Below are 16715 nucleotides of genomic sequence, written 5' to 3' on the forward strand. Positions count from 1 at the left end.
CCCATAACTGAAAACCAGTTCCAACTTGGGCCTTAAGCCTCCCTAGGCGCCCATATGATTTCTGCGTAAGATAGCAACAAACCCAACAGAATTCCTATCAAAAAAATATAAGACTGTCCTAAGAAATTATGGCTTAAAATCATACATACAAAACGACACAGGATGACATAATCAACCAATTTCTGCCATCGATCTTAATGCAAAGCCATGTGTTGTAAAAGTTTCCCAAAGTTATAGCGTACGCGTTCATCCTCATTAACGTCTGCTAACCCTATATTTTATTTTATAAAGCAACTCCCCAAATGTACACCCTTACCCGCAGTGATAGGACCGACAAACGCCCACAACAACCCACCCCCCCTTGTAACCACCCTCCCCCCAAATCCTACAAACACAAGGAAGAGGGCCCCCGCAACCCTTTATCTGACCCAAAGAAGGCAACCCACAGGCAGCACTCGCGATATCACATTAAATTAAAAATAACTCGACCAACCCACGCTAACTCTCCCACTATTTATGAGGATCCAACCACCTCCCCCTTCCTCCCCATCCAAAATGGTGCAACGGTGCGCATGAGCCAACTTTCGTCCGATGCGCCCGTCTAGGCAACTGGCTCCCAAACGTGACCGTTATATTCGCCATCCTCTCCCTCACCCGAGGCCATTAACCCCAGAACTTATATAACAGTCAACATAACCCTCTTAAAAATAACAGACGTTATAAAACAGAGCTGACTTAACGATAAGGGAAAAGCTTGTGGCACCCTGTTATACCACGATCTGGAAGAAGCAAGCGGCACCCCCATCCAGAGGGCAGGTGCTGGCGAACGGTAAGACTAAGGTGCCATATTCCCCCGTAAGGACGTACTTGAAATTGTATTTTTGAATTGTGTTTAAGCAAAATGCCTCCTACCCATAACACTGTCCTCTAGTATCAGCTGCAATCGCACAGCTTAAGCAACAGAGGTTCCAAGGGGGCACGTGGTAAAAGGTACTGGTGGGGCACTACACAGGTTAGAATTAGGCAAGTGGCTAGACTTCGCGAGCATATTGCACTTGCTAAGGATTGCGCGTTCAGCCCAAAATTTTCAGAAGATGATATTCTTACCAGACATGTAAACAAAACTGAACTGTTAAAGTACTAACTTAAGTCGTTTTTATGGCTATCTCGTACTTACCTTTTGTCTAATTTTTGAACAACAATTTTTACACTCTTCGGCACCTATTTCCCCAATACCATTGTGTACAGAAGGCTAAATAGTTTGTCCGATGTCCCATTAAAATATTTTAGTGTCCAGAACCTGTAAGCTCGTCCTGTGTAAGCTCAATACTAGCTTTGCGGATGAGAGCACCATAAGTGGTGTTCGTGCTATCATTCCCTGTTCATCCCTGAGTGAGGCTGTGGGCCCCAATGATACGATCAACGCTAGCGAGCTTCTCTGTGTCCCTATCTAGCCCTGTGAGCTCTGTGCGGCAATTTTACGAATCGAACAGGAAATCGTAAGGCGTTCAAATTGCTTAATAGATATATGTTATTAGTGACGAATTCACTGGTCCTTAGTATACTATGACTTTCGACTGGCAACGGTGGTTCTTTGAGCGAGATTTACCTGTCCCATTTGATGTCGTTCTTGAACTTATGCAACTGCCCCTTCTTAATGAAGTTTGCCATGTTCCCTTTGGTCTGCTTATCTTTTAAACTCATCGCTTTGTAGATTCTTAGTGTATACTTTCTCTTTGAGTACGTTCAACTATGAAAATAAATGTGTTGGCCCCAGAGAGATGTGTATTTTCACAAATTCACTGCATTGTTGTGAAAGAGCTCTCAAGTAAGAATTTCACTGTACTGTTTTACACCTGTTACACCTGTAAAAACTCTGCAGTCCTTCACGATTACAAGCATACCCATAACATGATGCAGCCACCACTATGCTTTAAAATATGGAGAGTGGTACTCAGTAATGTGTTGTATTGGATTAGCCCCAAACATAACACTTTGTATTCAGGTTAGTATTGTAGAGTAACTACAATGTTGTTGATCCATCCTCAGTTTTCTCCCAACACAGCAATTTAAGTTGGTTTTAAAGTCACCATTGGCCTTATGGTGAAATCCCTGAGTGGTTTCTTTCCTCTCCGGCAACTGAGTTAGGAAAGGCGCTTTTATCTTTGTAGTGACTGGGTGTATTGATTCACCATGCTCAAAGAGATATTCAATGTATGTTTTTAAAAATGTTTTACCCATCAACCAATAGGTCCCCTTCTTTGCGAGGCATTGGAAAACCTCCCTGGTCTTTGTGGTTGAATCTGTGTTTGAAATTCACTGCTCGACTGGTCAGATAATTTTGTATGTGCAGGGTACAGAGATGAGGTAGTCATTCAAAAACTATGTTAAACACTTATTGCACACAGTGAGTCCATGTATCTTATTATGTGACTTGTTCGGCACATGTTTTCTCCTGAACTTATTTAGGCTCTTATTTAGAATCTCTTTCCCTCATACTACCAACTGGGATCATTTTATCATAGCCCAAAGGTGGTTTATTCAATTCTTCAAAATGTTCATGATTTGTCAATCAACTTGTTCTTTTTAAATCTAAATCATTGTTTAGTCTCTGTATCAAATTCAAGTCCTTTGAAGTCATTTTGACCACCACCAAAAACACCTATTTCTGCCTGTAGTCATTTGATAGATAGGACATTTATTTGAATCTACGTATCTCTGGAGACGTACCATTAGAGGGAGGAGTTACCCGTACCACCAGAGGGAGGAGTTACCCGTACCACCAGAGGGAGGAGTTACCCGTACCACCAGAGGGAGGAGTTACCTGTACCACCAGAGGGAGGAGTTAGCCGTACCACCAGAGGGAGGAGTTACCCGTACCACCAGAGGGAGGAGTTACCCGTACCACCAGAGGGAGGAGTTAACTGTACCATTAGAGGGAGGAGTTACCTGTACCACCAGAGGGAGGAGTTACCTGGATGTGTCACAACCAGTAGCAATGCTTATGCTGGCTGTGGGGAAAGTAAATAAAGAAAACTGACAGGTGTGGCATATCAAGAAGCTGATTAAACAGCATGATCATTACACAGGTGGACCACTCTAAAATGTGCAGTTTTGTCACACAACACAAGGCCACAGATGTCTCAAGTTTTGAGGGAGTGTGCAATTGTTATGCTGACTGCAGGAATTAATGTTAATTTCACTACCATAAGCTGCCTCCAACATGGTTTTAAAGAATTTGTCACTGCATCCAACCGGCCTYACAACCACAGACCCCATTTAACCACGCAAGCCCAGGACCTCCACATCCAGCTTTTTTACCTGCGGGATCGTCTGAGACCAGCCGCTCGGACAGCTGATGAAACTGTGGGTTTTCACAACCGAAKAATTTCTGCTGTTAGAAACCGTCTCAGGGAAGCTCATCTGTGTGCTCATCGTCCTCGCCAGGGCCTTGACCTGACTGCTTTTCTCCGTCATAACCGAATGCAGTGGGCAAATGCTCACCTTCGATGGCCACTGGCTCACTGGAGAAATGTGCTCTTCACGGATGAATCCCAGTTTCAACTGTACCGGGCAGATGGCAGACAGTGTGTATTGCGTCGTGTGGGCGAGCGGTTTGCTGATGTCAACGTTGTGAATAGAGTGCCCCATGGTGGTAGTGGTGTTATGGTATGGGCAGGCATACGCTACGGACAACGAACACAATTGCAATTTATCAATGGCAATTTGAATGCAGAGATACCGTGACGAGATCCTGAGGCTCATGGCCGTGCCATTCATCCACTGCCATCACCTCATGTTTAGCATGATAATGCACGTTCCCGATGTCACAAGGCTCTGTACACAATTCCTGGAACCTGAAAATGTCCCAGGCCTGCATACTCAACAGAATGTCAATCTTCGGGGTCAATCTTCATGTATATAAAAATTGTTTTTGAAGACAATCATGGTACCAATAATWATTTTTAATACACCAGATGTATGTCCTTGAACTAATTATWWAAAAATCRCACACAGAAGAGGATAATTTAGTTGCTAATTGCAACTTGCAGTACTACAGTCAGCCTTCAACTTGAGTAAATCAATGAGAGGGGCAGCACTGAGCCTGTAACATCACTTCCTGGATTAGCTCAAACGGCACATGTTATGTCTCCATGAGATGCAATCTTAACCAACTTCATTTGGCTTCAATGCCCTATTGAGTCCTCACATAGGAACAAATGGTGTCAAGTGATTGATGGCTTTGTCCATTCATATCACAGGAGGTTGGTGCCCTTAAACGGGGGAGGACGGGCTCATGGTAATGGCTGGAGCGGAATCAGTGGAATGGCATCAAATGCATCACACACATGGTTTCTATGTGTTTGAYGCCATTCCATTTGCCCCATTCTGGCCATTGTTATGAGCCGTTCTCCCCTCAGCAACCGCCTATGATTCATATATACAGTCATTGGGGTTAAGCCTCTGAGGCTTTTTGGTAAAGCAAAACCAACAGAACAAAATATAAAGCACTGTTTCTAGATTATCTGAATTATAACACATTTTGAATGTCTTTTGAATGCATTTGTAATTTCCATTTTGTGCGTTCATCTCATTATGCTGTACTTTTTTTTTTACCCCCACGCTTAGCCCACCTCCACCCTTAACCCCACCCCACCGGGGCCGCACCTTCTGCCAGATACAGCCTGCGCTCYTAATATCTCCCTCCACCCTTCCCTATATCCACCCCTCCCTTCCTCCATCCAATGGTGCCAACTGGTGGCATTTAGCAGCTGTGGTGGCCGTGTGGCCTGGCTCAGTGACCGTTTAGTCCATCCTCTCAGTCCCGGGCTACCAGACTTAGGTCACCTTAATGTTAACGATTAACRGATAAGGGAAACTTGTGGGATCTGATCTATGATCTGGGAAGAARAGAACCAGGGCAGGCTGGTGTTAAGACTAAGGGAATCCCTTAAGGACTATTGATTTGGGTTGTGTYGCAAATGGCACCCTATTCTCTATATAGTGCATTACTTTAGACAAGAGCCTTGGTCAAAAGTAGTGCACTACACAGGGAATAGAGTGCTATTTGGGATGCGCTAGTGGCCACAGTATGGAAAGTGTGTACACATAACACGTCGCCTGAGGTAAATGTTCTATTTTGAGACTGTAGCTCGTTCCTGGCTCACTCAGGAGAGCTCCAAGGTGTGTGTTGGAGCTTATCTTCCCTTCACCCTGTGAGGCTGTGRGCAATGTACATCAACGCTAGCGAGCTTCTCTTCCCTACACCCTGTGAGGCTGTGGGCAATGTACATCGACGCTAAGCGGTTGCTATAGATTATGGTAACTATGACTTTGATGGAACGTTGGGTTCTTTGAGAGTTTATCCATTTGGTTTTTGAACTTTTGTAACTGCCCTTTTTGAATGTTTGCCATGTCCCTTTTGTGTTGTTGGTCTTCTTTGAACTCTTAACATTGTCTTTCTTTTGGTTCAACATGAAAAAGGCAGAAAGTGTATTTGCGATAGCAAGAAAATCCAACTCAGCTAACAATTCCAAACTACTGATTTCAAATAAGAACACCAAACAATCAGTTCATCAACAGAAGCAATACACAACAGTTCAATATGTGTATTTGTGTTTCCTTAGAATATATTTGTTTTTTGTTGTTTGTTTAGATTTTTTACAGAAAAGGGGGTTACATTTTGTACAATTGGACTAGATGAAACAATTAATAATTATGTTAATTTCATGACAGAGTTAAAATGGCGCCTGTTGAATCATACTGTCTGTTCATACAAACTACAAATTCCTTTTCACTTTTGAAATAAATATATTTACAGCATATATTATCATAAACATATTCAGAGTAAGACCTGTGGTTATTTAGTTGTAGCTTGCTGCTCTTGCCTTGAATGTTTAGGGGTACCCCCATATGTTTAGGGGTACCCCCATATGTTTAGGGGTACCCCCATATGTTTAGGGGTACCCCCATACTGTAAATGACTGTATTATCTCCACACATGCTTCTCCTTTTTACTTTAAGCCAAAGAGGGAATAATATGGGTGTAAATAATTGGACACTCTTGGACATTGGACATGTTTGAATATGGGCTAACACCCACCGGAGCAGTATGGCTCTGACACATACTTAACCTTTTTCTGTCATTGTGTGTGTCCCTTATGGAATCCTATTCCCTATATAGTGCATTAGAGTTTGGGCAATAGAACCCTTTTCCCTACAGTGTATAGTGCACTGTATAGGGAATAGGATGCCATTTGGTCTCCATCATGCCAGTCACCATATATGAGTCAGAGGTGTACTACCCTGATTATAAGGGGACCAAAAGACAAAGAAGAAAATAGGGTGGGAATGTTGACCAGAAAAGGTACCAAAAGATTGAAATCAGTAAGAGAGAAGCAATATGGTCAGTTTGCTGAGGAAGAAGAGCAGAAAGAACGTGAGTTCTGTAGATTCCTTCTCTGTTGAATGTGAACACAAATGTCTTGAAAAGCAGTTGTAGATATCGATGAACAGAGTTCTTCCAAAACAACCACTAGAGTAAACTCGTTTCTCAATGACAGAAAACAATTAGACATGTATCTCTTTGTTTCAGATTCGGGAAGAAAAAAAAACTAGATTTGACCTCAGCTAGATTTTACCTTAGCTGTAAAGTTTTACGAATTATCTCCAATGATGATTGTGAGAGTAACCTGCTGGGTATATAAGACTAACCAATGAGCATAAAATGACCATAACCCCGTGTGGGGGTTTTGAGGCAACATTACATTTGTTTGTGTGATGATGTTGTTCAGAAAGAGAAKAACTGAATGATAAAAACATACAAAATTCAACAAGAAAAAAAAAACAATGCAAAATATGATAACATTTTTCAATAACATTTCAATAATATTTTCAAAAAATAAATGAATACTTCCTATTTATCCATAGTCCACAAGCGTAATGAGAGTGTAGTCACATTCACCTCTCAGCTCAGCAGACAGACAGACAGACTGACTGACACATCCAATGTGAGGGGGGTGTTGATTAGCTAAGATGGAAGGTTCAAGCTTAGCTGCCCTGTCATTATCCACAGGTCCACAGATCCTCAATCCCCGACTGAAGATTCCCACAGTTCTTCTTCTTTATCTCTTATGTCATCGTATAAAATGTATGCTTATCATATATAGAATGTCTCCTCATCATATAGAATATCAGCTTTTCATATAAAATGTTTCCTCATTGAATAGAATGTCTCCTCATCATATAGAACGTCTCCTCATCGTATAGAATGTCTCCATATCATATATAGAATGTCTCCATATCATATATAGAATGTCTCCTCATCATATAGAACGTCTCCTCATCGTATAGAATGTCTCCATATCATATATAGAATGTCTCCTCATCATATAGAATGTGTGCTCTTAATATAGAATGTCTCCTCATTGTATAGAATGGGTGCTCATCATGTAGAATGTCAGCTCTTCATATAGAATATCTCCTTGTCATATAGAATGTCTCCTCATTGTATAGAATATCTGCTCGTCATTTAGAATGTCTCCTTGTCATATAGAACGTCTCAATGTATAGAATGTCTGCTCTTCATATAGAATGTCTGCTCTTCATATGAAATGTCTCCWTGTCATATAGAATGTCTCCTCATCGTATTGAATGTCAGCTCGTCATATAGAATGTCTCCTTGTCATATAGAATGTCTCCTCATCATATAGAATGTCTTCTTGTCATATAGAATGTTCCTCATAATATAGAATGTCTGCTCATCATATAGAATGCCTSCTTGTCATATACAATGTCTTCTCATTGTATAGAATGTCTGCTCGGCRTATAGAATGTCTGCTCGTCATATAGAAATACTCCTTGTCATATAGAATGTCTCCTCATCATATAGAATGTCTGCTCGTCATATAGAATGTCTCATAGGCATTTAAAATGTCTCCTCATCATATAGAATRTCTCCTTGTCATATAGAATGTCTGCTCTTCATATGGAATGTCTCTTCATCCTGTAGAATTTCTGCCTCATCATATAGAATATCTCCTTGTCATTTAGAATGTCTCCTCATCGTATTATAGAATGTCTGCTCATCATATAGAATGTCTCCTTGTCATTTAGAATGTCTCCTCATCGTATAGAATGTCTGCTTATCATATAGAATGCCTCCTTTCATTTAGAATGTCTCCTCATCGTATAGAATGTCTCCTTGTCAATATAGAATGTCTCCTTGTCATATAGAATGTCTGCTGTCATAAGAAGTCTCCTTGTCATTTAGAATGTCTTCATATATAGAATTCGCTTTCATATAGAATGTCTCCTTGTCAATTTAGAATGTCTCATCATATAGAATGTCTCCTAGGCATTTAAAATGTTCTCATCATATAGAAGGTCTCCTTGTCATATAGAATGTCTGCTCTTCATATGGAAGTCTCTTCATCCTGTAGAATGTCTGCTCATCATATAGAATATATCCTTGTCATTTAGAATGTCTCTCATCGTAATAGAATGTCTATTGTCACATGGAATGTTCTCCTTCATTTATAATGTCTCATCATATAGAATGTCTGCTTGTCATATAAATTCCTTGTCATTTAATGGTATCATATAGAAGGTCTCCTTGTCATATAGAATGTCTCCTTGTCATTTAAAATGTCTCATCATAGAAGGTCGCCTTGTCATATAGAATGTCTGCTTGTCATATAGAAGGTCTCCTTGTCATTATAGAATGTCTCCTTGTCATTTAAAATGTCTTCAATAGACGGTCTCCTTGTTCATATAGAATGTCTGCTGCTTTCATATGGAATGTCTCTTCATCCGTAGAATGTCTGTCCATCATATAGAATAATCCTTTCATTTAATGTCTCCTCATCTATAAAATGTCTCCTTGTCATATAGAATGTCTCCTTGTCATATAGAATGTCTCCTTGTCATTTAGAATGTCTCCTCATCGTATAAGAATGTCTCATTTCACATGGAATGACTCCTTGTCATTTAGAATGTCTCATCATATAGAATGTCTGCTTGTCATATAGAATGTCTTCCTTGTCATTTATTAGAATGTCTCATCATATAGAATGTCTGCTTGTCAATAGAATGTCTCCTTGTCATTTGAATGTCTCATCGTATAGAAGTCTGCTTTCATATAGAATGCCTTGTCATTTAGAAGTCTCATCATATAGATTCTCCTTTCATATGAATGTCTCCTGTCATATAGAATGTCTGCTTGTCATATAGAATGTCTCCTTGTCATTTAGAATGTCTCTCTCATATATAATGTCTCCTTGTCATATAGAATGTGCTTGTCATATAGAATGTCTCCTTGTTCAATATATAATGTCTGCTTGTCATATAGAACGTCTCCTTGTCATTTAGAATGTCTCATCATATAGAATGTCTCCTTGCATATAGAATGTCCCCTTTTCATATAAGAAATGTCTCCTTGTCATATAGAATGTCTCATTGTCACATGAATGTATCCTCATCATATAGAATGTCTCCTCATCATGTAGAAGTCTCTTTCATATAGAATGTCTCCTTGTCATATAGAATGTCCCTTGTCATATAGAATGCTCCTTGTCACAATAGAATGTCTCATTGTCACTTGGAATGTCTCCCCAACATAATAATGTCTACTCATCATATATAATGTCTCCTCATCATATAGAATGTCTCATTGTCACATGGAATGTTTCCTCATTATAGAATGTCTCCTTGTCATATAGAATGTCCCCTTGTCATATAGAATGTCTCCTTATCATATAGAATACCCTTGTCATATAGAAGTCTCCTTATCATATAGAATATCTCCTTGTCATATAGAATATCTCCTTGTCATATAGAATATCATCCTTAGCATATAGAATGTTCCCTTATCATATAGAATGTCTCCTTGTTCATATAGAATATCCCCTTCATATACAATGACTCCTTATCATATAGAATATCCCCTTGTATATAGAATGTCTCCTTGTCATATAGAAATCTCCTTTCATATAGAATACTCCTTATCATATAGAATATCCCTTGTCATATAGAATGTCTCCTTGTCATATAGAATATCCCCTTTCATATAGAATGCCTGCTCCTCAATAAAATGTTTCTTTAAAATCATTCTGCTGGCGTGTAACAACTCTGATAAATACATACACACACATGCACAATCATACTGGTTCGTAATATAAATAATGTAAAAAATCATATTTTCTTGTTGGATCCTCTGTCCTGCATCTGTTGCAGTTAGTCAGTCAGTCCCTTCCTCTCGCCTGTGGCTATAATCTTGTCTGCATTCTGATTGTCCACCCTTTTTCCAAAGTATGCACTTTCCCACTCCTTGTCATGGTGTTAAATTGAATTGGTGTAACCATTGGCTGGAGGGAGTTGTTAGATCCACCATTGTTAGATCCGTGACGGAGAGTATGCATGTGCACACTTCTAGAGAAGTGTGGAGAATCGGGATGCAGCCGGTTGCTGTGGTGCTGATGACTGGCTCCCTCTATACGTTAGTCTCCAGGCCATTCATGTCGATGGAGCAGTGGTCCTTGTCCTTGTGCTCCCTCTTGTGTTGGGGAGCGTGGGGGTTCCTCTTCCTCTGCTCCGGCCGTACCCCCTCCTCCAGCTGCATCAGACGAGCCACGTCCGGGCCCTCCGGTCCGCAGGGAGGGTGCTGGTACCCACCGTTCTTCTGGTAGGTCAGCATCTGCTGGATGCTGATCATGGGCTTGGTCTCACAGATCAGAGGCACCTGCAGGAGGGTACAAGAAGGAACTAATAGCTTAATTTGTGCCAGAGCAATGTATTCCCTATGAATTCCCTCAGATTGGATCTGACTATTGGATCAAAATATATTTGCTGCATCCATAGAAATGATCTGAGGCACCGTAAGGACACATTGGCGAATAAGAAACTAAAAATGAAAAGGCCAGCATTCACACGTAAATTGCAATTGAAGCTTTGTTTTAATGTTCTTTAATCTCATAACGTTTAATAATAGACCACCCATAAATGTAGAAGAAACCAATCTGTGAATTTGTGCAGAAACAAATAATTCCCTATGTTATTAAACAAATAGACGGTCCAGGATCTCACTACAGGATCCGAGGTTTGTATTGCGTACAGAGAAATTAGGAAAATAATCAGGATTAGTTAAGTGAGATGAAGTGTAAATATAATTGAGAAGCTCATAAATATTAGAGTAAGAGGGTCAAAACCTAATGAACTCTGTGTGATTGTCTTTGAATATAATGGGAATGATAAACTTCATGGTGCCTTTAGCAGAAAGACTGAACGATAGGAGCCATAGTCAGAATTGTAATATCTGTATTCAACGGAGAGATTGGGTGATAGGACTCTGAGTCAGAATTGTATTATCTGTATTCAACAGAGAGATTGGGTGACAGGACTTTGAGTCAGAATTGTCAAATCTGTATTCAACAGAGAGATTGGGTGATCGGAGGCAAATAAATGTTTGGGTCTCTTCTCGACTTTTGTAGACGTGTTCTACTGTGGTATGCACTACAGTGTAACATTCTCCAAGGTTCTGACCAGTTACCACTCCTCTTCCTCTTCAGGAAGACAGTCAGTTCACTGTACACAATGGAAATAAAACTTCCTCGAATGGAAAGTTGAGAGYGTCTGGCAGGCATTGTGATGCCAGGTTAGGGTATTTCTCACCTGTTCTCCTTCCTTGACAAAGTCTTTTCTACAGATGTGAGCCATGATCCCCGTGGCCAGGGCATCTCCCATCACGTTGACCATGGTCCTGAAACGGTCCCTGGAACACAAAATGGAGGTTCAGYTGCCTTGATGGTGTTGGGAGGCTCTSTGGTGAACTGGCACTGGAGCTGCAGTCCATACTAGTAGTCTTGTAAGACACAACACTATACAATTACAGTAGCAGGGTTTTTGTGGCATATTGACATCAATTTGTTATATATTTGAAAATCACCTTGTCATAATGTCTCAGTAAAACGTTAATAACATTTTACCCTGTAAAATACGACCTACTTTGTTTTGGTTATCAACACCTGAACCTTTAKTGCTATATGTAAAAGCATTGATGAAACTAAACCACAGAGAAGACAACCTATACTTACAACGCCCAATCTACAGCGATGATGAGAGTGATGTCATCAGTGGGCAGGCCCACCGAGGTTAACACGATCACCATSGTGACCAATCCGGCCTGCGGGATTCCAGCTGCACCAATACTGGCAGCCGTAGCTGTRATACTGGAAACGAAAGAGGAAATGCTATTAGTGACCTTGACTGGATTATTGCAGATCTGTACTGTGTCCAACACCTGCCAAATGATGCCTCAGTACAACCCTCTAGTTGATTCTATTGTAGGCTATTGATCATGGCAGCATCCCTATTTTTCCCTAAATAAAGGTGAAATAAAAAAATAAAAAAATGTAGTGCACTACTGGGTTCTGGTCAAAAGTAGCAAACTGCATATGGAATAGGGTGCCATTTGGGACACAGACCATGAGGGACAGAAAAAGAGGAAGAGAGAGAAGAAAGACAGAAAGAGAGAGTGAAGAAAGACAGGAAAGAGAGTGAAGAAAGACAGGAAGAGAGAGTGAAGAAAGACAGGAAGAGAGAGTGAAGAAAGACAAAGAGACTGAAGAAAGACAGGAAGAGAGAGTGAAGAAAGACAGGAAGAGAGAGATGAAGACAACACAAGAGAGCAGTGAAGACAGACAGAAAGAGAGAGTGCAGAAAGACGGCTCTGAAATCATTTGGTTCTTGGTGTGTATATGTAATGATCGAATTGACCAAATAATCCTGACCTGTGATTCTGACATACAGTACACAGCATATACTGCACCGTACGTTCCCCCACACAAGGACACAGTACGTCCCCACACAACCGGACACCGTACGTCCCCACACGGACACGTATGTCCCCCCACAACACCGTCATCCCCCCACAAGGACACAGTACCTCCCCCAAACACCGTCTCCCCCCACAAGGAACAGTACCTCCCCCCACAAGGACACCGTACTTCCCCCCACAAGGACACAGTACTCCCCCACAAGGACACCGTCCTTCCCCCACCAAGGACACAGTACCTCCCCCCACAAGGACACCGTACACCCCCCACAAGGACACAGTACCTCCCCCCCACAAGGACACCGTACTTCCCCCACAAGGACACAGTACCTCCCCCACAAAGGACACCGTACTTCCCCCACAAGGACACAGTACCTCCCCCACAAGGACACCGTTCCTTCCCCCACAAGACACAATACCTCCCCCCACAAGGACACCATACTTCCCCACAAGGACAACAAGTACCTCCCCCACAAGGACACCGTACTTCCCCCCCACAAGCCACAGTACCTCCCCCACAAGGACACCGTACTTCCCCCCACAAGACCAACACAGTACCTCCCCCACAAGGACAACCGTACATCCCCCACAAGACCACGTACTCCTCCACAAGACACCGTCCTTCCCCCACCAAGGACACACTACCTCCCCCCCCACAAAAACACCCATACTTCCCCCCACAAGGACACAGTACCTCCCCCCACAAAGAACCACCTACCTTCCCCCCACAAGGACACAGTACCTCCCCCACAAGACACCTACTTCCCCCACAAGGACACAGTACCTCCCCCCACAAGGACACCGACCCCCCACAAGGACACATACCTCCCCCCACAAGGACACACTACTTCCCCCACAAGGACACAGTACCCTCCCCCCACAAGGACACCGTACTTCCCCCCCACAAGACACAGTAACATCCCCCCACACGACACAGTATGTCCCCCCACAAGACACCAGTACTCCCCCCACAAGGACACCGTACCTCCCCCCACAAGGGACACCAGTACCTCCCCCCACAAGGACCAGTACCTCCCCCCACAGGACACCGTACCTCCCCCCACAAGGACACAGTACCTCCCCCCACAAGGACACCGTACTCCCCCCACAAGGACCACAGTACCTCCCCCACAAGGACACAGTACCTCCCCCCACAAAGACACCTCCCACACGACCTGTCCCCCCACAAGGACACAGTACCTCCCCCACACGACACAGTAACTCCCCCCACAAGGACACAGTACCTCCCCCCACAAGGACACAGAGATACACAGGCTGCTTGACATTTGACATGACATGGGCTGTTACGGTGACCATATTACCGCCACACTGGTGGTCATGAGTCATGACCGCAGTCAAATTGATGCATAATCGAATGGCACCCTGTTYCCTTTAGAGTGCACTACTTTTGACCAGAATGCAATGTTCAGAATGTTCACTCTAAAGCGAACAGAATGCCATTTGGAACACACTCTCTGACACACTCTCTGACGCACTCTCTGACACACTCTCTGACACACTCTCTGACACACTCTCTGACACACTCTCTGACACATTCTCTGACACATTCTCTGACACAGCCTCTAGGGAGGGGACGTCACAGATGGACTATCGTTCCAAACAGCCAAACGTCACGGGAATAGAACAGGACGCTACAGAAGAATATTAAAAGCCCTCCTGATAATTCTGTCGTGACAAGAGAGCTGAGTTATACAGGTCATATGGGTCTTACTGCCAGGAGATTACTGCCTGCCTGGCCAAAGTCGGCTCGCGTCCCAAGCGGTACCTTATTCTCCATAAAGTGCACTACTTTTGACCAAAGCCCTATGGGCCCTGGTCAAAAGTAGTGCACTATACAGGAAATAGGGTGCCATTTGGAAAGCAGGAGTCTGTGACGAGTAAAGGAGGATAGGACAGGCCTGCTTAATGTTATTACAGTTTAACATGTCATTAAATCAGGGGAGGGCAAGGCCATTTTACACCATAGGTCTACAGGGGGAGGAGTGTGTGTGTGTGTGTGTGCGTGTGTGCGTGCGTGCGTGCGTGCGTGCGTGCGTGCGTGCGTGTGTGTGTGTATGTGCGTGTGTGTGTCTGACTGTCTCTGCTATGTAATAACCACTGATTTAAGGATTTCGTTTACAGGGTAGATCACTGTGAAGTAAGCCGTAGTACAGTCACATGTCACATTTACATTTATCTACGTGCTTGATTCAGTATAATCTCATAATATTCATTAATTCATCCTCAAAACTGTAACACTAGATTAATTTCTGTGCTTCACAAACCGCAAAGCTACAGACGTGTTGTACCCTTGCGCTATTTTGGTCAAAATAATTCCACAGGGAATATACATAAATGGATGATTTAGCAATCAATAATCAATATGATAATCAATGTGTTTCAATGCAGGAAGTTCCATTTCGGTAATTAGAGCTTTCACTACAACCACTTCCAGGTTTCTGACCAGGAAGTCCCCCACTGGGCACAGACGTCAGTTSAAAGTCTAGTTTTGATTTACATTTGGTTGAGTTGTCAACTAACATGAATTCAACGTGAAATCAACAGCAAATGTCACCATGTCATTGGATTTAGGTTAAAAGTTGATTGAAAAAAAAATGAAATACCCTTWCGTTGATGACTTTTTGCAAATCCAATCAGATTTCCACATTGATTCAACACACGGAGGGGTAAAAACTTTGACTCAACCAGTTGTTGCCCAGTGGGCAGGCTGTTTGTTGATGCCACATGTTCTGATTAGGACTTCTTTCTACAGTGTTCAATAAGTCAGTTTGTAATTGTGTTGCCCCATGCATCCCTTTTCATACTWAAGCTGGGGTTCAATCCAGTCGCGYTTGTAGCTAACGCAGCTTTTAAAGGCAATATTACCGCGCCAGTGGAGATCGAACTAAAGTTAATACTGCAGATGTCGGCTTTATTGTCAGGCGCGAACACAGTTTTGGGTTGAATCCCGGCATAAAACACTATAACCCTTTTTCAAGTAAGTTGTTTATCTTCTAAGACTATATAGGCTACATACCTGTATTATACAAGCTATGTAGGCTACATACCTGTATTATAAAGGCTATGTAAGCTACATGCCTGTATTATAAAGGCTATATAGGCTACATACCTGTACTATAAAGGCTATATAGGCTACATACTTGTACTATAAAGGCTATATAGGCTACATACTTGTACTATAAAGGCTATATAGGCTACATACCTGTACTATAAAGGCTATATAGGCTACATACCTGTACTATAAAGGCTATATAGGCTACATAGCTTTAATATAAAGGCTATATAGGCTACATACCTGTACTATAAAGGCTATATAGGCTATATAGGCTACATAGCTTTAATATAAAGGCTATATAGGCTACATAGCTTTAATATAAAGGCTATATAGGCTACATAACTTAATATAAAGGCTAAATAGGCGTTATACCTGATGGTTATGATCTGGCCGAAGTCTAGCTCGTAGTTGTTGACCTGGGCGATGAAGATGGCTGCCACGGCCTCGTAGAGCGCCGTCCCGTCCATGTTGATGGTGGCGCCCACGGGGAGCACGAAGCGGATGATGCGTCGGTCGATGTGGTTGTTCTCCAGGAGGCACTTGAAAGTGATGGGCAGCGTGGCCGAGCTGGGGAGTAAATTATTAGATGAAACACGCTCAACTCTATTATCTCAGGAAGTAGTCAACTTCAGAGCTGGGTAAGGGGACAAACAGAGGACCACCTTGTGACGCAGATCACGTGAACAAAAAAACTGTTCATCAATTTCTATTCAGGACTTTCCTTGAAGTTATAATTTCACACTTCAAAAGGTGACATTCTCACCACTGGTAGTCTGTGTGTAACGGATGTGAAATGGCTAGCTAGTTAGC

General features: G+C 42.4%; 1 protein-coding gene across 1 annotated transcript in view; it reads right to left on the reverse strand.

The window, feature by feature from the left end:
• Positions 1-9639: 9639 nt before the first annotated feature.
• slc1a7a (solute carrier family 1 member 7a) overlaps positions 9640-16715 on the reverse strand; it is a 36402-nt gene continuing 29326 nt past the window's right edge. The window contains exons 9-12 of the mRNA XM_024136893.2: positions 16278-16472; positions 12090-12224; positions 11668-11767; positions 9640-10738 (exon numbers count right to left, since the gene is read on the reverse strand). Coding sequence (XP_023992661.2) covers positions 10490-10738; positions 11668-11767; positions 12090-12224; positions 16278-16472 — 679 coding nt within the window. The 3' untranslated portion in view covers positions 9640-10489. The remainder of the gene's footprint in view (positions 10739-11667; positions 11768-12089; positions 12225-16277; positions 16473-16715) is intronic.

This window comes from Salvelinus sp. IW2-2015, unplaced genomic scaffold (assembly GCF_002910315.2).
Source record: "Salvelinus sp. IW2-2015 unplaced genomic scaffold, ASM291031v2 Un_scaffold1046, whole genome shotgun sequence".
NCBI classification, from domain to species: Eukaryota; Metazoa; Chordata; class Actinopteri; order Salmoniformes; family Salmonidae; genus Salvelinus; species Salvelinus sp. IW2-2015.